At 36.7% G+C, this 24,588-nt stretch overlaps 1 protein-coding gene across 4 annotated transcripts in view; it reads left to right on the forward strand.

Moving 5' to 3' along the window:
• CHCHD6 (coiled-coil-helix-coiled-coil-helix domain containing 6) overlaps positions 1-24,588 on the forward strand; it is a 316,552-nt gene that overhangs the window by 11,064 nt on the left and 280,900 nt on the right. For 2 of the 4 annotated variants that reach the window (XM_031956166.1, XM_031956173.1), the window contains exons 2-4: positions 13,924-14,134; positions 18,101-18,173; positions 21,820-21,964. In XM_031956166.1, the coding sequence (XP_031812026.1) occupies positions 13,924-14,134; positions 18,101-18,173; positions 21,820-21,964 (429 nt within the window). The other 2 variants (XM_031956188.1, XM_031956179.1) reach the window with 2 other exon arrangements.

A 24,588-nucleotide genomic window follows, 5' to 3' on the forward strand; every position in this document is an offset into this window, starting at 1 on the left:
GTTAGTACTGGCCTTAGTAATTTGAACTCCTTGATGGCAGGTGGCTGCTTTCTTATCTCCATTCACTTATCTTGGATTTTAGTTTCCTAATTTACCATTTTTGTTTGAGTTTTCCCAGTCAAAAGATCATTCTTTTTGGTTGAGTAAATAGAAGCAAACTAAGAATTGAGTTAGCAGGAATCCTTTCACATTTGATCTTCTTGATCTCCTAACTAGCTTTCAAAGCCCTCTCCCCAGCCCCCCATTTTTTATTCCTTAGTGTTTATCTCTAGCTCATTCTAAGAGTTAGCATTCTTAACATTCTTATTGTAGTGCTTGTGACAATTTCCTTTTCCATATAAATGAGGAGTTTGAGCAAGGTGATAGCTGAACTTCCTCTCAACTCAGAGATGCTGATTTGGAGGTGGCAGAGAAGTAAGGGAAGTGAAGTGGTGGAAATACTGGGGTGCCATATGGAGAGTTGAGGAGGAGTCATTAGAGAAGGAAAAGACTGAGAGGGAAGGAGATGGATGGTTGGAGGGACTGAAAGGTGGGGATGGGGAGCAGGGATATTTAAAAGGGAAAGGGAAAGAGTGTGGGGCAGTCATTATAGTTAGAAAAGAGCCTGAATTCCAGTGCAGTTACTTAATACCTTACTTTGGACAAGTCATTTAAACTTGGGGGCTTCTGTTTCTTCATAGATAAGGTAAAAATAGCAACGCTTGTAATACTGATTTCATTGTTATATCATCATTGTGTAACTTGTTGCTTTAAGAATTAAATGATTAAATGAGGCACAGTGATTAGAGCACTGAGACTGAAGTCTGGAGGACCTGAATTCAAATTCTGTCCTAAATACCTTATAACTGGGTGGTCTTGGGTAGGTTATGTAATCTGTAGATTATGTATGAAAATCTCAATTTCCTCCTCTGTAAAATTAGGATAATAACAGCACCTACCTCCCAGGATCCCAGTGAGGATCCAATGAAGTGATCCTTGTAAAGGGCTTAGCACAGTGCTTGGCACATGGAGATGCTAGTTATGATTATGATTAATAAGTTATCAGATAACTTGATTACAGAACTCTGTAGGCCTAAGTCCCACAGTGATGTAAGCTGTTGTCTAGGAGAGAGGACATGGCTCTAGTTTCTCTGTAACTGCCCTCTATTCCTTGGTCTGTACCACACTGATGCTGTCCTTTTCCTCATTTGACAGATAAGGAAACTGAGACTCATGATGCTTGTGCTTAAAAGGAACTTACTTTTATATCCTAAACACTTAATAATTGTTTGCTGCACTGAAGACTCCAGCCTACTGAAATGTTGTCTGCCAGGGTCTGTGTTCAGGATTCCCAATCTGGTGATTTTTCCAGTGTAGCCTCTTTGTTCTCAAGTCCATTGGAGGGAATGGACTATACCACAGTGGGAAGGCTTTGGAGCTAGTCTTTGTTGCTAATAATTTTGAACAGATCATTAAATTTCTTTGTACCTTCATTTCTTCAGCTGTAAAATAAGCATACTTGCACTGTCCTATCGCCCCTCCCAATTCACATACACCAAGTAGTTTAAAACATTGTTTCAGGACTCAGATATGAAGTAGAAATGTTTGTGAAAAAAATATACTTGTCAGAGAAATGTAGCATATTAAATTCTTTTTTAATAATTGGTGCTAAATAGATATTCGGGTGCTAAAAAGAATTTTTCTCTGAGCCATTTGTCTATGTTCTTTCCCCCCCAAAACATTAAAACAACAAGCATTTATGAAATCCAAACTATGTGCCAAACACTGAATACAGACAGACAAAAATAAAATGGTCCCTGTCCCCAGGAACTTCCATTCTATCCAGAGATACACCTTGTATATTGAGATGTATATGTTTTCCTAAAGTATTAAATTAATTTCATTTTCTCTTCTGATAGTTACTGTATTGATAGATAAGTCATAAACAAATCATAAAACACAGTATGCCTAGATTTCTTCAAAGCACCAAAGAGTAAGGGAGGATGATAAAGCTTTCAGCCAAGGTGTGCCAGCATCCCAGGTGCAGAATCTGTGCTTACCTGTTCATTCACATACAAGGACACACAAAATAAATACAGGATAATTTAAAGGCTACTGGTGGTGGTATTGGCTGACAAAGGTTAAGAAAGGCCATGAAAACGAGAGGGATTCTAAGAAACAAAGTTAAGGAGGGAGTGAATTCCAGGCATGGATTATGGAAAAGTCCGTCAATCAAAAAACATTTATTAAGTACCAGCTTTGTGCTAGGTACTAAGCCAAGCATTGGGGGTACAAAAAAAGGCAAAAGACTGCCCTTAAGGAATTTATAATTATATTTGGGCAACAACATGGAAATAAATATGTACAAAGAAAACTATAGGATAAATAGGAAATAATTAATGGAGAGAAGGCATGGAATTAAAAGGGGTTGGGGAAAGTTTCCAATGTGGAAGATGGAATTTTAGTTGAGACTTAAAGGAAGCCAGGGGAGTTAGTAGAGAGATAAAAATGAAAAGGGACAGCTTTCCAGACATGGGTGACAGCGGAAATGCCAGAACTGAGAGATGAAATACCTTACTTAGCCTTATGGCTAAGAGGACTGGTGAAGTAAGATGTAAGAAGACTGGAAAGGCAGGAGGGAACCAGGTTGTGAAGGACTTTGAATAGCAAACAGCATTTTGAATTTGAACCTTCAGACAATAGAGAGCTATGAGAGTTTATTGAATAAAGGAGTAATGATTGGACCTGATCTAAATTTAGGCAAATCACGGTAATGGCTTAATGGAAGATGGTCAGGAATAGGAAAAGACTTGAAGTAGCAAATAGGCCTATTTGACTATATTGTAATGGAATGCATTAAAGAATAACAGAGTAAGACTGGAAGGATAGGTTTGTATATTTAAAAAAATTTTTTCTGGATATCACTTTTATTTCTAATATTCTTCCCCCCTCCCTTTTTTCTCTTCTCTACTCATCAAGATACATCTGTTAATAAAGTCATTTATATGTTCTCAATTTTGCCCCTTAGCCTTCTTGACAAGGTTGAAAAGCAGGTATTACTAAAAGTGGCAAGTCCTTGGAGACCCCCTTTTTTTGAGAGATTTTGCCTCCTCATGTAACCTTAATTTAAGAAGTCAAGTGCAAGCTAGCTGTGTGTGTTTGCTGCTGACAAAACATTATAGATTAAGTATTAGATCTGGAAGTGACCTGAGAGATCTCCTGATCTTATTTTACATATGTGGAAACCTAGACCCAGAAAAGCCAAGTAACTGACTCAGGATCACACAGCTAATTAGTAGCTGGGCTGGGTCTAGAACTTGGCTGTTGCTTTGTCCTTTATGCTTTTCCTTAAATTACCCTGTGATTGGGACTGTCTGCAGGGTGAAGGGGTGACATTTCTGTTAAAGGACTTTTGTTGAAGTCTTTAACAAAGGTGGTACTAATTTTCAACAGTGTTAACAATGAAAAATGATAAATGATTAGCTTCATCAGTTATATTCCTGAAGTCAAGTGCCTACATCAGGCTTTTTGTTGCACATATAAATAGAGAATTTTCAAGACCTCGTTGTAGGTAGTATGCTGCCAGTTCTCATGAGAAAGATATCAGGACCATTTTAATTTTTTAAAAACTATTTTATAATAAACTACGTATTTGGGTCAGGCCCAAGTAAAATAAAACTAAGATGCAAAATGATGCAGTGATATTCATTGCATGGTTTTCTTTTCAGCCAGTAATTCTAATCACTTCCTCTCTGCTGATCAAGATACATAGCAGGTTGTGCTTTCTCCCGAGCCCCCTTTCTCCTCTAAGAGGAAAGAAAGAACTGAATAGCCATTTCCAGGCATTAGCTACATATGGTTGATTGGTTGGTTGGTTATCAACTTCCTTCAGGTCTTCAGTTCATCCCTGGCCTGTGGCTGAGAAAAATGCAAAGAAGCAGAGAACACACACGCTCTTACCTGGACCCCCTTGAAATTTTGTTAAATAACAGTGCAAGATAAATGCTTGAAGGAGACTGGCATAGTTCCAAATTGACAGCACCTTTTTTTGGTTCTCAGAGGAAGGCATGATTATAAGTCAACAATGGCTGGTGTAAGACTGAGGCCAGACTGGTGAACCTCAAGTAAAAGAGGCAGAGAAGAGCCATTTCAAGTTCCTGTGCAGGGCAATAATAATAATAGCTCATATTTATTTAGTGCTTTGCAGTTTACAAAACATTTCCCTCTCAGCTATTATTTGCATTATTTAGATGACTTAGGAATTCTGAAAGTTTTAGTAACTTGTCTACAAACACAAGGCCAGCAGGTGCAAGCCTCTGCAGAGCCTATTGAGTAACGTGCTTGTGTCTTTGTGCATTTCATGTTTTTGTGGTGGCTTGCCATGTCCTTGGCTTCTTCATCTTCTTTCCTAGTTTGTGACCAGGATAAAAAGAGGTCGTGATGAACTCTAGCAGAGTGAGACTAATAGGCCATAACAACTGTTACAGTGAGAGATGGAATTCTCTTGACCCTTTCCCATGCTGGCCTATGTAAGTTCAGAGATAATGTGGAATGTACCATCATACTGTATCTGCCTTCTCCATTTCGGCTGATTACAAATTTGAATTTTGCTGTTAACTAAGAGCGTGAAAGAGATTTTTCCTTAGAAGACTATGACCCTGGGTCTTGGCCTTTATAAAAAGGCCATCACCTTTCTTCCCCCATTTCCTTTAACCCTTTCTCAACTCTGTGCCTTCTCCTAGTTTTCTGCATCATCACCTGTTAAAAATCCTCTTCTTCCAAGACTTATTCCATATACTAATTTCACTGTGAAGCCTTACTCTCTTGGTAATAGTTGAAAATGATTTTCTCCCTTGTATTTCTCATATTTTTTGGTCTGCATCTTTCCTTTGCTTTTCTTATTTTCTGTGTTTGGTATTATGTTCATATATTTGCCTTATTCCCTCATTATTCATTCAGGATTTATTAAGCATCTGCCATGTGCCATGAACGGTGCCTAAAACTGGAGATGTAAAAAGAGACAGATTATAAAGTTCTTGTTGGTCAGAGATTAAATCACTTTTCATCTTTTTATCTTCAGCCCCTAGCACAGTCTTTACATATGGTAGGATATGGGATAGGGACCAGACCTATGATTTCATTGGCATAGAGGACATTCCCTGGACCAAGGGAAACTGACCTGTTCTTCCAGGAGCACTGAGACGTGTATCATGTGGCCAGGATTTACCAGAGATGGGATGTGAACTTGGGGCATTTTGATTTTGAGACCAGCTCTCTCTCCAATAAACTAAGTTTTTTTCTGTTATGAAGCATAACGTTTGCTTGATTAGGGTGTGTAAAATTGACTTGTACCTGTTCTCTTCTTTGGAATATCTTCCTTGTAGTGACTTGTCCAAGTTACACAGCTACTTGGTGACAGACAAGACCATAATCTGAGTCACCTGAATCCCAAGTGGTACTTTTCTCTACAGTATCTTGCTTAAGAAAAGGTGATTATTTGCCTTCTTTTTCACTTCTTTTTTCTTTTTTTTTCTCTCCTATGGTTTTTCCCTTTTGTTCTAATTTTTCTCTCCCAAAATGATTCATAAAGAAATGTGTATTTAAAAAGTCAATATGCATGTATTACCAGAAAAATAAAACAACAAAGAATTTTTTAATAGCTTTTTATTTACAAGTTATATACATGGGTAATTTTACAGCATTGACAATTGCCAAACCTTTTGTTCCAATTTTTCCCCTCCTTCCTCCTACCCCCTCCCCTAGATGGCAGGATGACCGGTAGATATTAAATATATTAAAGTATAAATTAAATACAAAATAAGTATACATGACCAAACCATTATTTTGGTGTACAAAAAGAATTGGACTCTGAAATATTGTACAATTAGCCTGTGTAGGAAATCAAAAATGCTGGCAGGCAAAAATATAGGGATTGGGAATTCAATGTAATGATTCTTAGTCATCTCCCAGAGTTCTTTTGCTGGGTGTAGCTTGTTCAGTTCATTACTGCTCCATTGGAACTGATTTGGTTCATCTCATTTCTGAAGATGGCCAGGTCCATCAGAATTGCTCATCATGTAGTATTGTTGTTGAATATATAATGATCTCCTCACTCAGCATCAGTTCATGTAAGTCTCTCCAGGCCTTTCTGAAATCATCCTATTGGTCATTTCTTACCGAACAATAATATTCCATAATATTCATATACCACAATTTATTCAGCCATTCTCCGGTTGATGGGCATCTACTCATTTTCTAGTTTCTGGCCACTACAAAGAGGGCTGCCACAAACATTCGTGCATATACAGGTCTCTTTCCCTTCTTTACAATAAAGAATTTTTTTAAAAATTGACTTCCAAATTTTTTTTTCTCCCCCTTTCACCCTTGACTTTCCCTGAGACAATAAGCTATTTCTTATAGGTTGTACGTGCAAAAATATATTACCATGTTATCATGTTATTAAAAAAAAGACAGACCCAAAGGAGAAAAAATCCAAAACACCAAAAAAGAAACACAAAGTAAAGATAGGCTAGTCTGCATTTAGGTTTCATCAGTTCTTTCTCTGGAGGTGAACAGCATTTTTCATTATGACTCCTTTGGAACGGTTTTGGACCATTGTATTGCTGATGATAGTTAAATCATTCATAATTGATCATCATGATAATGTTTTTGTTGCTATGTATAGTGTTCTGGTTCTGCTCATTTCTCTTTGCATTAATTAGTTCATCTAAATTTTTCCAGGTTCTTTTGACGTCATCATGCTCTTCTTTTCTTATAGAACAGTAATATGCCATTATAATAAGTATATGCCAGCATCTTCCCAGTTGATGGGCATCCCCTTCATTTCTAATTTTTTGTTGTTATGAAAAACAAAACTAAGTATTTTGTACAGATAGGTTCTTTCTCCTTTTTTTCCTTTCCTATTCTTTTTTAAAAAATCATTTTGGGATGCAAATTTAGTAGTGATATTTGCAGAGTCAAATATTATGTACAGTTTTATAGCCCTTTGGGCAAAGTTCCAAATTGCTTTCAGAATGCTTGGATCACTTCACAACTTCACCAACCATGCATTATTGTCCCGATTTTTCCATATCCTTTCCAACATTATCATTTTCCTTTTCTGTCATATTAGCCAATCTGATGGTGTGAGGTGTTGTTTTACCTCAGAGTTGTTTTACTTTGTATTTCTCTAATCAACAGTCATTTAGAGTATTTTTCATATGACTATAAATAGCTTTAATGTCTTCATCTGAAAACTATGTGTTTATATTTTTTGACCACTTTATCAATTGGGCAATGGCTTGCATTTTTATAAATTTAACTCAGTTCTCTATGTATTTGAGAAATTAAATCTTTATTAGAGATACCTGCTCTAATTAATCTTGGTTGTATTGGTTTTGTTTGTGCAAACTCTTTTAATTTAGTACAGTCAAAACTGTCCATTTTAATATAGTAATGGTCTTAAATAGAATTTAGGTAGAATTATTATCTTTGTTATATCAGCTTGGCCTACTCACGAGCAATTAATGTTTTTCTAATTGTTGACTCTGACTTTATATTTATAAATAGATATAATTATTTTTGTGATAAATATTAAAAGTATTTGTATTATATTTATAAAAGTTTTATAATTCTGTTCATATAGGTCCTGGGTCTGTCTTGTGAGGTAGACCTCCAAGCATTTTATATTGTCCACAGTCATTTTTTAAAAATTTTGTTTTAAGACAGAGTTAAGTGACTTGCCCAGGGTTACATAGATAGTAAATGTCTGATACTGCATTTGAACTCAGGTTCTTCTAGTGCTGTTTTTACTGCATCACCTAGCTGTTTAAATTATAGTTATTTGAAAAGAAATTTCTCTTTCTATCTCTTGCTGCTGGACTTTGTTGATAATGATTTATATGGGTTTGTTTTACATCCTGCATACTTGCTAAAGTTATTAGTTATTTAAACTACCTTTTTAAACTGATTTTCTAGTATTCTCTGTGTATGCTATTATATTCTGCAGAATGATAGTTCTGTTTTCTCATTGTATATTCTAATTCCTTAAATTTCTTTTTCTACTTTAATGGCTGCAGCTAATATTTGAATAGTTTTTTGCATATCTCTTACATCTGCCATAGTGCTTAGGGCAGAACTTGGTATATAATATGTAATGAATTAGAGGTTGGGTGATTGGGTCTGGCTCATTCCAATAGTGGTGATGTACCCCAGGGTTCTTTGGAATGTCAGTGAAGAGTGGTTGAACTCTTGCTACCTTCTACCAGGAAAACCATTTCTTCCTAGGCCTACTGGGTTCATTATTTTCTCTTTGTTTTGTGAGACTCTGGCTTTCTCTGTGTCATAAAGAATTGGAATTCCACTGCCCTTCTTTAACTTGCTCATTTCTGAAGAATGTTTGAATGCTTATTGTGTGTTATGTGCAGTGTGGGACAGTGAAAAGGCACAGGATCTATTCTCTAGAAATTTCTATTTTGCTAGTTTATTAAGAGCACAGGTAGATTCAGTTGTAGAATGTACTTAAGGGGAAATACACTTCTGTGGACATCTACTCCCAGGAACAGCTTCAATCAGATTAAAATATAATTTGGAAATATTTCTAAAAAATAAAAATACAATAGCACATAGGTCATATTGATATGTGGTTTTTCTATGTCACTTTCTGTCCACTGGCATCACTGCTTGCAGGATTCTATTTTAGACTTTTCTTATACTGAGGCTGGATGTTCATATGAATTTAGAACTCAACCTTAGAATTGTATAACATAAGAGTTCCAGATTGGAAGAGGCTGTGAAGACCGTTTAGTCCAAGACTTCTTAACTTTTTTGAGCGTGATTCACTTATCTTTTGGTAGTCAATGGATTCTTCATAATGTTTTTGAATGCATAAAATAAAATGCATTAGGATAACAAAAGAAACCATTATATTGAGATACGGTTATCCGAATACAAAGAAAAAGGAATTCAGAGACTCTCTGAAATCTAGCCCTGGTTAAGGTCTACCCTTCGATTTTACAGAGGCGAAAATTGAAGTCCAGAAAGAATTTAGTTGTCCCAGGTCATACAGCTACTTAGTGGCAGAATTGGAAACAGAACCAACGATTGTGACTTGATTGTTCTTTCTGTTTTTTTGAGTTGCTTTTTTCTTCCACACCATTATCCCCCGTAGAGTTTGAGACCGGGGAATGGAATCTAGGATGCCTGGGGCTATTTTAAATTTCAAGGTTTGAATCTAGATTTGTAGACCTCCACTCTGGTTATGTTGGTGTGAATGCCATTTCCCAGATGGTGTTTAGTCTCACACGACTACAGTGTATGTATATATATTTGTTGATTAAAAATATTACTTGCTCTATTTTGTAGCAACATTAAAAAATATTGCAAATTTCTCTTGTTGCCAACAGGGAATCTGCCAATGTTTTACTTAACCCGTTATTTACTAGGCAGCATAGTTCAGTAGATTCATTACAGGCAAAAACTTGTGATTCTAGTGTTGTTACTATCCATTGTAGAGCGAAGCTCAAAATAAAGCAGATTCGGGACCGAGAAACAGCTTCTGAAAGGCAAAAGAGCATAGTCAAGACCATTGACTGCTCTTTGAGCTTGCTCCTAATGGCTTTACTCCTTATTCCTTTTGTGAGCAGGGCTACTTCTCTGGGCCTTTGTGTCTTCCTCCTGTGGAATCTTGTATGTAGGCATTGAATGTCCAAACTCAAGACTCAGTTGAACAAGAATTATTTAATGCCTATTATATGAAGATGAGTTATTAGATGCTAGTGGGGTAAAGACAAAACAAGATACCCTTTGTTTTACCAGAGCTTACATTTCATTTGGGGAATATAACATGTAAACAGATCAGTGGATCCAAGATAATTTGAGGAGGGAGAGAACATTAAGAACTGCAGGTGATCAGGAAAGATTTCATGCGTGATATAGTACTTGAGCTGAATCTAAAGAGAAACTAGAGGTTCCATTGTCCTAAGAGGAGAGAGTACGTTCCAAAGATGAGAATTCCTTTGTGAATGCACAGGGATCAGAAATGGAGTGTTAAAGCTGGGAAACAGCTTGTAGGCCATTTGGCTGAAATATACAAACTATGTGAAGGGAATGAATATGAAATAAGCTGGAAATGTAGGTAGGAGTCATACTGTGAAGAACCTCAAATGTTGGGGGCAATGTTTGTCTTTTATCTTGGAGGTGAGAGGGAACCATTGAAGCATTTTGAGAATTATAGGGATAAGAGCAGTCAGTGAAGAGCCTCAAGTGCATGGTGTATGAGTGAGTATTGGTTGTTGGAACTGGAGAACAGAAGACAGGGAAAGGGGAATGAGGACATGAAAACTGTCTTCAGGAATTTGAAGGACACTATTGGAGAAAGAACCGGATTTGTTTAGTTTTGCATCAGTGGAGGTTCTGGAGCAATGGGAAAATGCTGCAAAGAGACAGATTTAGGCCCAATGTTAGGAAGAAACTTCCCAACAGTTAAAGGTCCAAAAGTAGAGGGGGTTGACTAAGGAAAGAAGAGGGTAGGGGTAACACAGAGAGATTTTATGGTTATAGTAGGGGAGCTGAAGGAGCTCACAGGAGAGTAGGTGATATATTTTTGTGGTAGATATCTTCATTTTTTTTATGTAACTTTATCCAGCATCATTTAGCTTTTTCAGAGAAGGAAGAATTTTTAAACTCCTGGGTCCTTTAAACGTTTATTTCTTCTCAATACAGTCTTTTCAGCACTCTGCTTTCAAGTTTGCTTAGTCTACTAGTTCTTCCCCAAACATAGCATTACATCTCTTGCCTCCTTTCTTTTGCATAGGCTGCCCTCCAGTATCAAAATGCATCCCCTCTCCTCATCTCTGCTTATTAGGATCCTTAACTTCTTTCAGGTTTAGCTCAGGTTTTCTACAATAAAACCTTTTTTTGGCCTTTTTCTTTCTATTCCCTCTAAGATATAAACTTCTCTCCTTGCCATGTAAAGCTTTTCGATCCTTGGCACCTTCCTATCTTTCTAGCCTTCTTACACATTTCTCTTCTTGCACTCTGCAATCTAGGCATATTGGCCTACTCAATTTGTACATAAAAACCATGTTACTTCTTAGTCCTTTCTTACCTCTAACTCTTGGAAACTCATTTCCTTCAAGACTCAGCTCAAGCACTACCTTTGGGCAGAAAACTTTTACAGATTCTCCCATCTGCTAGTATGCAGCCTTGTATTCACTTGGAAAATATTATTTAAATACATACATGTTCTTAGAATTTTAAATTGTATTAGAATATAAGACTCTCGAGGACAGGTATTTCCTGCACTTAGCACAATGCCTGACACATGATAAGTACTAAATAAATAGTTGTTGGCTTTTTTATTTTGATCTATAACACCAAAATAAGAGAGTATTTTCATACATATAGCAGAACATTAAAAGATGATTCTTCAAGAAACTATCTCCATTTTATATTACTTGTTTTAAAAAAAAAGCATACAATAAATTCTGTGTACTATTTTCAAAAGTATTCTGCTTGTCTGTGCTTCCTTCTCCTGCTGGGAGTTCATATCCTGATGCTGGTTTTACTTGGGAAAGGTGAGATACTTGACTGACCATTTGGGTAGTTCTGGAATGGAAAAAGTCATTTATTGTAGTTTCTCCTTAGATTTCCTGATCATTATTAAGTTTAGTTCAGAGTTAAAGATTTTGCTGAGTTAAGTATGTGAGAAATGGGTGGGAGGTAATCTTAGAAAAAAGTTTAAATGCTTGTTGATTGATACTTGTTAATGCTTACATTTTCCTTAATTTGTCTTGAATTTACTTATCTGTTGCAAATATTATATTTCATAGAAATAGTAGAAGGCAAACTCCTTGAGGATAAACAGGCAAGAATCCAAGGGTAGAAGATAATTGATTGTTGAAATAATCAACCAGTCCTTTGCTTTTCATCCTTATCCATATCCCCTATATCATTTCTACCATTTGCCTTCTTTGTTCCTTTAGGTATCCTTTTGAACTAAAGTGTTCTATGTATAATTTCTTATTCCTTGCCAAACCTTCAAGCTGTTTTGCCACTTGTTCTCAGTGTGTTGGATAATCATTCTTGTTCCATATCTGGTGAATGGGTATAAGATTCCCCTGGACCTACTTCTCTGACTCTACTCTCTTGTTGATTTCATCAACTTCCATGGACTTATAGCCTCTGCAGACAGCCCCCAAAAGTATGTATTCAGTCCTATCCACTCTTCTGAACATTAATGCCATATTATCAACTGCCTTTTGGGATCTCCAACTTAATATCAGTATCTTAGACTCAGCCTTTCCAGTCAGCCATGTTCTCAAGAATAGATCATCAACTTTCTCCCTACCATTACTCCTCATACACCAAGTGTTATTAATTATATCAGTATACCTTGTTCACAATATTTTCCTTTGGCCCACTACCATGATCATTACCCTATTTCAAGCCCATATCACCTTTCTCCTAGATCATTACAATAGTCTCCTAAATGTCCTCACCACTGTCAGGCTTCGATCCTGTCTAATACACCTTTCAATTGCTGCCAAATTTACATTCCTAAAGTACAGTTATAACCATGTCATTTCCCTGTTCAAGAAGCTCTTTTATCTCCTATTGGAGATGTGAGGATAAACTATAAATCTCTGTTGTTTTAAACTGCCCACACCCTGGCTGTGATCACTTTTTCAGTCTTATTGCACATTGCTTTTCTTCATATACTATATATTTCATCCTAGTTGGCTTATTTGTTGTTCCTCATCCATGACATCTTTAACTTCCTTCAAAGTTCAGCTCAAAAGCTACATCTGACTAGAAGACCATCATAGTTCTTGGTTGTTAGTATTGTGTACCCTAGAAAATTAATTTTTTAAATTTTATGTACATATTATTTCTCCCCCATTTACCAATGGAATGTACTTGAGGGCAGAAACTGGTTTTGTGTCTTCATATTCTTAGCACTTAGCACAATGTTGGCAAACAGGAAATGCTTATTAAATATTTGTTTAATGGATGGGAAAAAAAAAAAACACGGGGTTAAATCTGTGAAGAACAGGACCTGAGAGGACTGGAATGTAAAGGCACTAGAGGTCACAGTAAGAAAAGAAAAGGTTTAATAAGTTTAAAAAAAAGATTGACTATATATAGAAGGGTATGATCAGGAAGATTATTTCAAAGTTCAAGGCCATAGAGGTGTAGCACAGTTATAAGTGATGGTGGGACTCACTTCTGTAGTGACTGGCATGAAATGAGAATGTGGGTCATGAAACTTGAGTGTGTTGACTTGGGAAGCCAGAATATTCAAGGAGCCATTAGTGAAAATATTGAAATCTTTCAGCATGAGATCATGATCCGGGGTAGATAGGACAGTTTTAAGCCAGGGAAAGAAAGGAGATCAATGACAATAAAAATCTGGACCAGATGATAGAGAGGGATGAGTGAACTGCAAAAGAGAGTTGTTGAGTGTTAGTGGTTAAGTGACAATCTGGAAGTGGGGCTGAGAATCAAGGAGTGCATTCTTTTTGTCCTAGTCCAGGGTTTGGGACAGGAAAAAAAGAGCATTTCATACTGGAAATGGGCTCCACAGAGATTGTGACTTTTCAGAGCATCTCATGAGTGCTGGAAGATGGAAGAATGTGAATTGAAGAGACCTCACATAAATCAGAGTTTAACCAGGGTGTAGTTTTCAGATGGCATGATAGAATGGATATTTAATAAAGATTGTTCAACTGAACGGAACTTGAGTTAGTTGATCTACAGTTAGCTCTAAGAACTTGTGAACTGCTTTCTTGACAACCATATGCCAACTTCTTTAAAATAGAGAAAAGTGTTGCTTGTCCTCTATTTGGGGAGGGTAAGGCCTTTTTAGTGGACTATGGTTATTTTATAACTATTTCTTAACCGTTACCTTTTTCCTATCCCCCTCCCTTTGCTTCCCTCTTATAGCTCTCTGAAGATGTAGTTAACCGCATGAAAGACCCCTCTGCATCATCAAGGGTGCAGCGACCATCTCCTGCATCGTCCCCTACTGCTTCGACACCTACTTCACCATCTGCTGCTTCGTCACTTCATACTTCACCACCTCCTCCTTCATTTTCTCATTCTTCATCTTTTGCATTTGGCTCTTCAGAAGGCAAGTCAAAGCATCCTAGGACAGGTATGGTAAATTACCAGGAGATCCTAGGGCAATAAGAAAAAAAAGAGAGATTTTTGAGGAATACTCAGTACTACTTTTGAACATGTATTTGTATAAATTGTGTCCTCTGCTATGTTGGGTTCATTTTCCCTTTTTATCATTTTGCAGAATTCTTTTTCTGACCTTAAGCTTCCCTGGAATAAAGAGGCTTGTCTTTTCAATACAAAAATTTCATTGATGTTGCTGTATGGCAGCAAGATATGGAAGAGCACTTCTTCCAGAAAACTAGATACGAGTAATCACATTAAGAGCAATGGAGAGATTAATAGGGGTGGGAGCAGGCTATAAGGATATATTCACTGAGAAACTCCAAAAAAGATTAGGACTATATAGTATTATCAATAAATTGCATAATAAGAAGAGAGTTTGGGTTGGTCTGTGGCAAAAGTATGGAATGACAAGCAGACAGCCAGAGTACTAGTACCCTTGAGATCTTTGGAGAAAGAAGACACTCCAGGACATGAATGGGAGTAACAAAGAATAAGCAAGTTATGATCTGCATCATTGGAAGAAACACATAAACTTATGGGATTATGTTTTTTTTAATATTTATCACAGAATGGTATTCTATAACTTTAAATGTATGGTGGGATCCTGCTTCTTGGTGAACTGTAGAGAAATTTTGTGTTGATGGTCAGAGCTTCTGTTGTTTTTGACCAAACCCCTCCCCTTCATTCTGTCTCAAATTCTGTCCATAACTGAAGGCAAATACTTATCTATAAGTATTTGGGGCACTGAAAGGGGCAGTATAGTTAGTTGTTTTATTGTAAGGGTGGGATAAATTTTAATGTTATTTTTAACAGGATTGCATTTTAGTGAGTGGCATGACAGCTCTTTCTGGGAGAATCCCATAGTTACAGTATTTGAAGTCTCAACTGCCATAAAGTCACAGTTCTTTCCCAGGCTTCTGTGTAGGAATTATGTTTCTTTTATGTTTTATTGCCACCAGCAGATACTACTCTGAAGATAGCAAAATGTTAGGAGTGAAAGAGACCTTGGAGCTTATTTAGTGTACTCCCTACTAGATCCAGAGTGGGGAATGCTGATAGACCTAAGACTGGAACCTATCTTTTGATTACTCAGTCAATATTTTTTCCATTACATACTGCATTATATTTCAGTTTCATTCAGTACTCCTTACTCCCTTAGACTTCAGTTTATCTGAATTGGGACTCTATGGCTAAATGATCCCTTAATGCATTTTTTTTTCTAAAACAGAGAGAAAATTGTATGAGCTTCTCTGAAGTCTTGACTATTAATAAGAAGCAAGAGACAAGAACAAAAGAAAGTGACCAGTACAATTTCTTATTTTATAGAGTCTAAGAGGTCAAGTGACTTGCCACACACCTAATAAGTAGCAAAGCCAGGAGACAGAATTCAATTTATGGAAATTCAGGTTTTACTTCAGTCTAAATATACCCAAAAGCTGGGTTTTTTTTGTTAGTTTTTTTTTGGTTGGCTGGCAGAGCAACTCTACTTCAGAAGGAAAGCCTCTTGCCTAGTGAGCAACTACTAGAGGTCAAGTCAATCATTCCCCTACCACTCCATTAGCTGTATAGAATACATGTCTTATGCTATCTTGCATTTTAATTTAGCTTTGCATATGTCTTGTTTCTCCAGTTTGATGCAATGTTCCTTGAGGTAATTTGTTTTTTGTACATCTTCATATTTCTCCTTATATTTTGGGAGGTTTACTTAGAGAGTATATTAAATCATGGAAACCTGGGACCTACTAACCTAGGGAGAAACCATCAGACACTTAATTAGTGACCGCTGTGCCTAAGTACACAGAGACCTAAGACATAAGCCCTTAGAGCATAATAGTAGCTGACATGTTTATTAAGGTTCACACATATTATTTGATTAGCACATCACAGCTCTATGTAGTAAATACTAGGCAACCACCATAATAATAACTCACATTTATATAGCCATTTCAGATTTACAAAGTGTTTTCTTTACAACAACCTTATGAAGTAAGAAATACAAGTCTTATTTTCTCTATTTTATAGATGTGAAAATTGGGATTCAAATAGAGTTAGTGAATTGTCAGTCTTCGTACAGCTAGTATCAAAGCTGTGAGTCAATTTCTTAATTTGGTACTTCTTTCACTACACCATGGCTGCCTCTTCCAGAGAGAGCTGCATTTATTTATTTAATCTCAGAATTCTAGAATAATGGTTACCCATCCAATCTTGAAAGAGATAAATTTAGGGCAAATAAAAGATAATTGTCAGGGACCTATATTTACTAGTTGTACCTTTTGTAGAAATAGGGATTTTGTTCACTTGGCAAGTTTAACAGTTTGAAGAAAAATTATTTTGTTATTATTTATTCAATTTTACTTTTAACAAAATATTTTACTTTTTTATTGAATGGATATGGATTTTAGTTATAGCTTTTTAATAGAATTCATGAAGGAAATGGTGTATATAAATTTATATCTTGAAATTGACTAAAGAATTTAATATGTTAATTTCAAAGTTAAAGCAATTTCAATGTTTCTTTAATCAGTTAATCTTTCATTTATGAATAAAAATGAAAAACATTTCTTAAACGTAGTAATATTGCCATAGAAAGTCTAAGATTTTTTCTCCTCCCAGTTAAAGTTATGACAGCTTGGTTTATTGCTTGGGAAAGTTGGTTAGAAGATGGTTACTTCTGGAAGGAAATCCCTAGAAGGTTGAATATTCAATTTGCCAAATTTATTATTCCTTAAAGCATAAAAAGCAAAGTCAAATGCTATTTTAACCCTTAAAGAAAATCATAATAATTATGTTTGTAATAATAATTCATGTTATTCTAGTTGTTGAGCTTCAAAAAAGTCTTAATGGCACTGGAATGTTCAGTAGAAGGCAGTTAATGTAGTCAAGTAGATAGAAGGATTGCCCTATGAAGACAGACTGAAAAAAAAAATTAGGACTTCAGTTTGGGAAGCCCTGGGCCCTGAGAGTGAAAAATGATTAAAGTCTGAAATCATGAGGGGTCCATGAGAGGTGTAACAAAAGTGAACATAATAATAGTTCATATTACTGTTTTCTTCCACAATAATTTTGTGAGTTATACGATACAGTTATTATCCCCATTTTATAGATGAGGAAATTAAGGCCAATGGAGATTACTAAGCCATAGTCACAGAATTTGTAAATGTATCAGAGCAAGTTTCACATGCAGGTCTCCTTGATTCTAACTTCAGGGTTTTTCTTAGCTCACAATGGCTGCTTTTTCCTGGTTAAACATGGATTTATTTATTCAATCTCAGAACTCTAGAGTGAGACACTATCTCTTAAAACTGGAAAGAGATAAATTAAAGACTATACTATATTTTACATAGACAGGAGAAAATTTGTGGAACTTAGTTCTCTTCAAGAGATGGAGAAGATTGAAGCTATGAATAGGTTCAAGAGATATCTAGATAAAAGTCATGATAATAAGTAATGGATCATTTTCTTTTTTTTCCTTTATTTCTTTTTCTTTTTAAGTAATGGGCTATTTTAAGAAAATAAGAATATTTACAGTATAGCCCTAATCTTTAAAGTTGTCACGATGGTGGAAAGAACTATCCTAAACCATCAGTTGGTGTCCTGATCAGAAATAGGCAAAATTGGCCAGGTGAATCAAGGGACTAATTCACTTTGACATTCTTATATTTCTGGGGTTTTTGAGCTTAGAACAGTAAAAGACTCAGATTTCATAGCAGATTGGACAAGTGTAATGACTTAAGAATGAATGGATGGGTGCAGAGATTATTTGTACTTTTTAACAAATCACCTCATGGAAGAAAGGGAAGTCATTGGGTAGGAGAATAAGGAGGAGCTAGTTTTCCCTTCTCAAGATCTTCCTAAGAGAGTTAATGTACCTTTGTGTGTCTTATTGATTTGCCTTCTTCTTTTTGATAATTGACTATTTGTGTTCTATCTCTTATAGATCCTAAACCCCCCAAAGCTGAGAGCCATAATAGCAGGCAGCCCTCTGAAACAGAAGAGGATCTGTACAGAAGGTAAGGACATTATAAACCCTTTCTGTCTTCAATACAGCTTTCTGGAGCTCAATGACAGTAATTAAGTTTTTTAATCCCTTTTCCTCTTACTCTGTTAGTTCTCATCCCTTGCCAGACCCCAGTTCTGGATTACTTATACCATCTGCCTCCTCTTCTCTTACTCATGAACTACTGAATGGAGATGAAGACAAACAAATGTGCTGATTGGGTACACCATAAATTCATTACTTAACTGGGCTCTCCCTGTAGTAAGACAATCCTTTTTTCTCATCTCTTATTTTTTTTATTGCTATTGTTTTACCTTTTTTAGACTTGGTCTCCCGATTTTTCTCAGTGCAGCGGCCACTTACGGGTCCCATCTCCATTGCACAAGAACTTTGACCTGCTTCATTTATGACCTGGGCTGATTAGCTCTTCCTCTGGGAACTGGTAGCTCCTTGCTCCCAGAGATTTACCATCTTTGTGTTAGACTTAGTGTAGATATCTGACCAGCTTTTGGGATACTACAGTTCAGAAATACTGAACTTGAGTGTCATTAGTATCAGCCTCCCCATAAGCAGGAGATTACAGGCACATATCACCACACTCGGCTATTCTTCCCTCACTGATTCCCTGTCTCACTTCTCTTATAAAGTATCCTAAACTTGTTTCTTCCTATATGTCCAAAATTTACCTTTCTGTGCTCCCATCCTGTCACCTAAGTTCTTTACCTCTTGCTTTACAGAAGAAAAATAATGAGACCATTTAACATAAACTCACTTTTCTTGCCTTCTCTTTATCTCAAAATCTCTTAATATCATGACTCATTTTCTCTTTCTTTCCTCTGTCTCTGGTGAAAGGCTAGTCCTTCTCCAAAACCAGCATCTCAGCTTGTGCTCTTGGTCCCATCTCCTATTTTTTCCAGCAGAATGCTTCCTCAGTTATCCCCTCAGTCTCTAATCTTCAACTCTTTTCTAATTACTAAATTCTTATTGCTTTCTCACATGACCAAATGTCTACCATCCTGAAAAAAAAACCTTCACTAGAACCTACTATATCTTTAAGCTTTCTTCTTCTCAGTTGTCTACAATCTTTGCCTGCACTTTCCCTTTTATCACTTATTCTTCATCCCTTTGCACTGTGACTTTGGATCTTATCACTCAACTGAAACTGCTTTCTCTAAAGTTAACAGTGATTAATTTTTTTAGTTACTACTTTTTCTTAGTCTTTATCCCACATCTCTGCTGTATTTGACACTGTTTACCACCTTGTCCTCCTGGATACTCTTTCCTCTCTGGGACTTCATGAAACTGTTCTCTTCTGGTTTTCTTCATTTACGTCTGATCCTTTCCTTTTTTGCTGGATCATTACCCATTTTATATCCCCAATTGTGAGGGTTCCTCAAGGCTTTGTCCTGGGTCTTCTTGCAACATTCTCATCGGTGGCCTCATGAGCTTTTATGGGTTTAATTATCATCTCTATAGAAACAATTCACAAATCCATACATCCCTTCAGTTTTTCCTGAACTTTTTATCCATTTTTCACCAGTTTCCTCTTGGCTATTTTAAATTGTATTATCTTAGAGACATTTCAGATTCATCATATCCAAAATAGAATTTATCTTTCATCCAAAATCTACTGCTCTTTCATACTTGATTGTTTCTATTGAAGATATCATCATTCTTCCAGTTTTCTCAAATTTAGAATTTCACTGTCATCCTTAATTCCTTACTCTCATTCATCCCATATATTTACCTTTTGCCAAAACTTTCAATTCCTATTCCACAACTCTTCTCATATCTGACCCTGTCTCTCTACTCACATAGCTACCACTTTAATTCAGGCCCTTACCACCTTTTGTCTAGATTATTACAACAGCTTCCTAGTTGATTACCCTGCCTCAAGTGACTACCCAACACAATCCATCTTCCACACAGCTGTCAAAGTGATTTTCTTTAAGTGCAGATTTCACTATGTCATTCCCCCACTCACTAGTCTATGATATCTCTGTTATTTTTAGGATAAAATCAAACTTACTTTTTTAGATTTTAAACCCTTTATAACTTGCCCAACCAATTTTTCAGCCTCATTGTACATTACTCCCACTCCCATACTAGGCAGAGGTCCAAGCAAACTGGCCTTATCTCTTTCTCACACATGACACAGCATTTTGTTTTCTGTGTCTTTGCTCTGATCATCCATGCTGAGCCACACCTTCTCTTCATTCAGGACCCATCTCAAATAGCACCTGCTACAGGGAGCATTTCTGATGTTCTCCCCTTCAAAACACCCTGTATTCAGCAATTTTGTATTTATTTGCATTTTATTCTCTTTATATTTATTCTATATGTACTTCTCTGTATATGCTTATTGTCCTTATTAGAATTTAGGCTTCCTGAAAACAGATTTTATTTTAATTTTGTCTTTGTGTTTCTAGTGTCTTACACAGAGTGGGTATTTAATAAATTCTTGTTGATTGATGAACTTCTCTTCCTTGGAGGGTGTTCTCTCGTTCTCTGGAAACCTTGCTTTCTCCCAGGCAGAGCTATATATCCCAAATCTTCATTTCCTCTCCTTCATGAGGGAAATGTTTATATAGATCTTTGGCTAGGGCCAACAGAATACTCTGGGAGCTTACCTTTGTCAGAGAACAGTATTCATTTGAGGAAAAAAAGAATTAAAAAATATTTTAGGGAAAATTAAGAATCAAAACATTTATACACAAGTAATCACTATTTTAATGATGTGTTAAAGTGGCCTGGTATTCTCTAGAAGAGTGTAGTAGTAATTAGGGAAGAATAAAAGGGAAGAAGCTGGAACTGGACTGTGCCCAAATGTAATCACCCTTACACTGTGCCTTGTAACTAGCTGAATCAAGTCTGGCCTCTGGTGCCTTATTAGCCTGAGGACATTGATGACTCTCTTAATAAGAAATCTCTAATTGACCCTTGTGTTTGGAAGTTCATTCTCTTCTACATGGCCTTTAAGAAGACTCGCTAACTTATGAGAACAATTATCCCAGGATAGGAACCAAGTCCAAGGATTTAATCCCTGTTAGGTGATATACTTTCTTTATACCAAGCACTGCATTCCTTAACCTGGTCCTTCCTAATTCATCATCAGTAGGAATAGTCTTCATTCATTCTGAATTTGAATACGCAAACTTCTGAGTGAAGGTACTGGTAGTATCTGAAACATTCAGGTTCCTATATTCTAACAGTAAGGGAGGTAGTGCCAAAGCCTATATGGCATTAATGCCGCTTCTGATTGGGCTTTGAAACTAAGATTCTTGCATTAGTTTCTTCATATGATACATAACAACTGGCTTTTTCTCCTGGATCATGGAGTATCATAAATGATGGTCTGTATTTAGGTCTTTTCCCTGAGAGCATTTTTGATATTTTCAGCTCCAAAGTATAGGGATATCAGGGCGGGATGGAGCGTGCTTCAAGATAACTAATGGAACAGAACTGCCCTCCAGAGCCAAATGTTCCCTTCATCCTCCCCCCTCTTGCTTCAGGCGGCAGACCTCTTTCCCTGTTGTAGAGTTGTATTGCCAGACAAATCCCATGCCCACCTTGCTGGCCCATAGCAATGGGCACATTCCCTGGCTTCATCCTGCCAGTCATAGCCTCTGCATCTACATCTCCATTCTCTCTTGGCACAGATATGAACAGGAACAGGCCATGATCCAAGAAGAGCTTCTTCAGCTGGTGAAGAGAGAAAGGGAGGTGGCCAGGGAGCATCCCAAGTCCTCCCTTCCATGGGAGAAGAATGGCATGAACCAGGAGAAGCAGCGATCAGCCCAGCTGGTGAGTGCTGATTTTCTTGTGTTTTCTCCTGTGGATTTGTTTGTTCAGTTGAGAAGAGCCTCATCTTGGCCTCAAGCCTCATTTTCCCAAAGAGATTCTAAAGTCTTCTATTTCTTCTGTATTGTAATTGGCTTCTTTGTATGGAAGAAATATTGAATGAGGAGATTGTCTCATTCTAGTCCTGCCACTAACTGCTTATGGAATGTAGGGTCAGGGACTTCATAGAACCATGGAATTTTAGAGCTGGAAGCAGCATTAGAAATTTGGTCCTCATCTAATGGATAAGAAATATGAGGCCCAGGGAAGTGAGATGCCGGTCCAAAATCATGCTGCACATTCACGATGGAGAATCAGGAACAGAATCACAGTCTCTTTTCCTCCTCCCCCTCTTTGTACCTTGGTCTCCTTATTTGTAAAATGAAGTGATTAGGCTCAAATCTCTGCTCCTTCATGTATCCTTCCAGCTCTGGCGTCCTGTGCTTCTAAGAAGCAAGAGTGCTGAAGAAAGAACCTGCTCCAGGGTCCGGTCAGGTCCATGGAGTCTGGACTCTGTGGCATATTAGCAGCAGAGTGGACAAGTCCCTTAATCTCTTACTGCCCCTTTCACTTGTATCATTCAGTAGTTCTATGACCTTAGGGGACTGTGGTGTATGGCCAGTTGTCAATTGAAACACTGGCTCATCAAAAAGAAATCATCTCATTTTGTATTGTTTCCATCTCTGTATCAGGAGGTGTGGAACATGTTTCATCAGTAGTCCTTTGGAATCTTGACTGGTCATTAGTCTGATAAGAATTCAGCACTGTAGCATTCTGTTATATTTAAATACCATATAACTTGTTCATCCTTTCCTCAGTTTATGTATACTACCTCAGATTCCTCTCCCTTGCTACCTGAAAAAGTTAAAAGTATTTTGGAGTTTGTTTTCCTTAGAACTAGCCTCTCCTTTTATATTTCTTCACTTTAATTCCCTTCTCTTGCCCTCTTTAGTGAAAAGCATATCTGTACCCCACTGTGTATGCCTGGGTATGTGTGTATATATATGTATATAGGTATGTATTCTTCCTTCTTTAGCCCATCACTTAGATGACAGTAAGGTTTCAAATGTCAGCTGTTCCCATTTTTGTTTGTATAAACATCTCTATACCCTGATTGGGTGAGTTAATTTTCTCTAACCTTTCTTTCTCTTCACTCCTCACTCTTGTTGTGGCTTTCTTTCCTTCTTTTCTCCTTTTCTTGAAATAATCAAGAAATATTAGGACCACGCCCAAGCCTTGTCTAATTGGATCCCTCTATGAGTCCAAACTCTTGCTTTCCTTCTAATCTTGGTTTTATTCATGGAGAAATTTTCAAACTTCATGTAAATCAAAATTATTCTCTTTTACTTTGTATGAACCTGTCTGTTTTTTGTTTGGTCATAAAACTTTTCCCTCAGCTATAGGTCTGACAGTATGAGATCATCCCTTATGTCTATTATTATGGATCCATTTTGAACTTATCTTAATTATGATGTGAAGTTTTGGTCTATAACTAGTTTCTGCCAAATTGCTTTCTAGTTTTCCCAACAATTTTGATCAAATGGTGAGTTCTTGCCCCAAAACTTGGATCTTTGGTTTTATCAAACACTAGATTATTATGGTCATTTACTACTGCATACTGTATATCTAGTCTATTCCATATAATTCTGCCTGGTTTTCTCTCTCATTCTCTTTCTCTCTTTCTCTCATGCAATGGAATTAAGTGATTTATGCAGAGTCACAATGCTATTAAATATCTTGGGGCTGGATTTGAACTCAGGTCCTCCTGATTCCAGGGCCAATGTTCTATCCATTGTGTCATCTATCTGCCCCCAGGTGGCTTTCTTTTAACATTTCTTAAAATATAATGTCTAAGCTCCTTTTTTAGACATGGTGTTCCTATAGTTCAATTATGCTTATTTTTTTTTCTCTTCAATCTGTTCTCAAATTCAATTGTTTTTACTAGAAGAGACTTTATATTTTCTACTTTTTTTTAGCCTTTTGATTTTAATATTATTTATTGCTTTTTAGAATCATTGGCTTCCATTTGTTCTATTCTAATTTTCAGTGAGTTTTTTTTTACTTGAGCGTAAGTTGATAATTTCTTTTCTCTTTCTTCCACAACTCTAATTTCCTTTACAGCTTTTTTCCTTAATCATTATTAGATTTTTAATTCCTTTTTTTTTTTTTTTAAACTCTTGCTTCATCTCTTCTGGAACTCTAGTTGGATTTGTTCCCAAGCTATATTTTCCTCTGAGGCAATACTTATAGATGTTTTGGAGCCATTCTTTTTTGTGTTTGTTTCTTGAGCACTCTGCCACATCATTATGGTGGTATTCTTTTTTAGTTTCTTCATTTTTTCCTATTTGTTTCTTAACTTCAGATTTGATCTTAGGGCTGGGCCCTGGCATTATGAAGAAAGGGTTTGGGCTAATCATGTTGCTGCTTTCTTAAGTATTATTCTGTGATCTCAGGGACAGGCTAGGGGCCAACAGGACTTCATTGCTCTCCAAGTGTTCCGATGAGGGCAAAATCTGATTGGATTTTGCTCATGTTCTTAACTCTGCAACTTCTTGACCTGGGTTTGGTTCTGAGAAAGAGTAGATGCT

Source organism: Sarcophilus harrisii, chromosome 1, assembly GCF_902635505.1.
Source record: "Sarcophilus harrisii chromosome 1, mSarHar1.11, whole genome shotgun sequence".
NCBI classification, from domain to species: domain Eukaryota; kingdom Metazoa; phylum Chordata; class Mammalia; order Dasyuromorphia; family Dasyuridae; genus Sarcophilus; species Sarcophilus harrisii.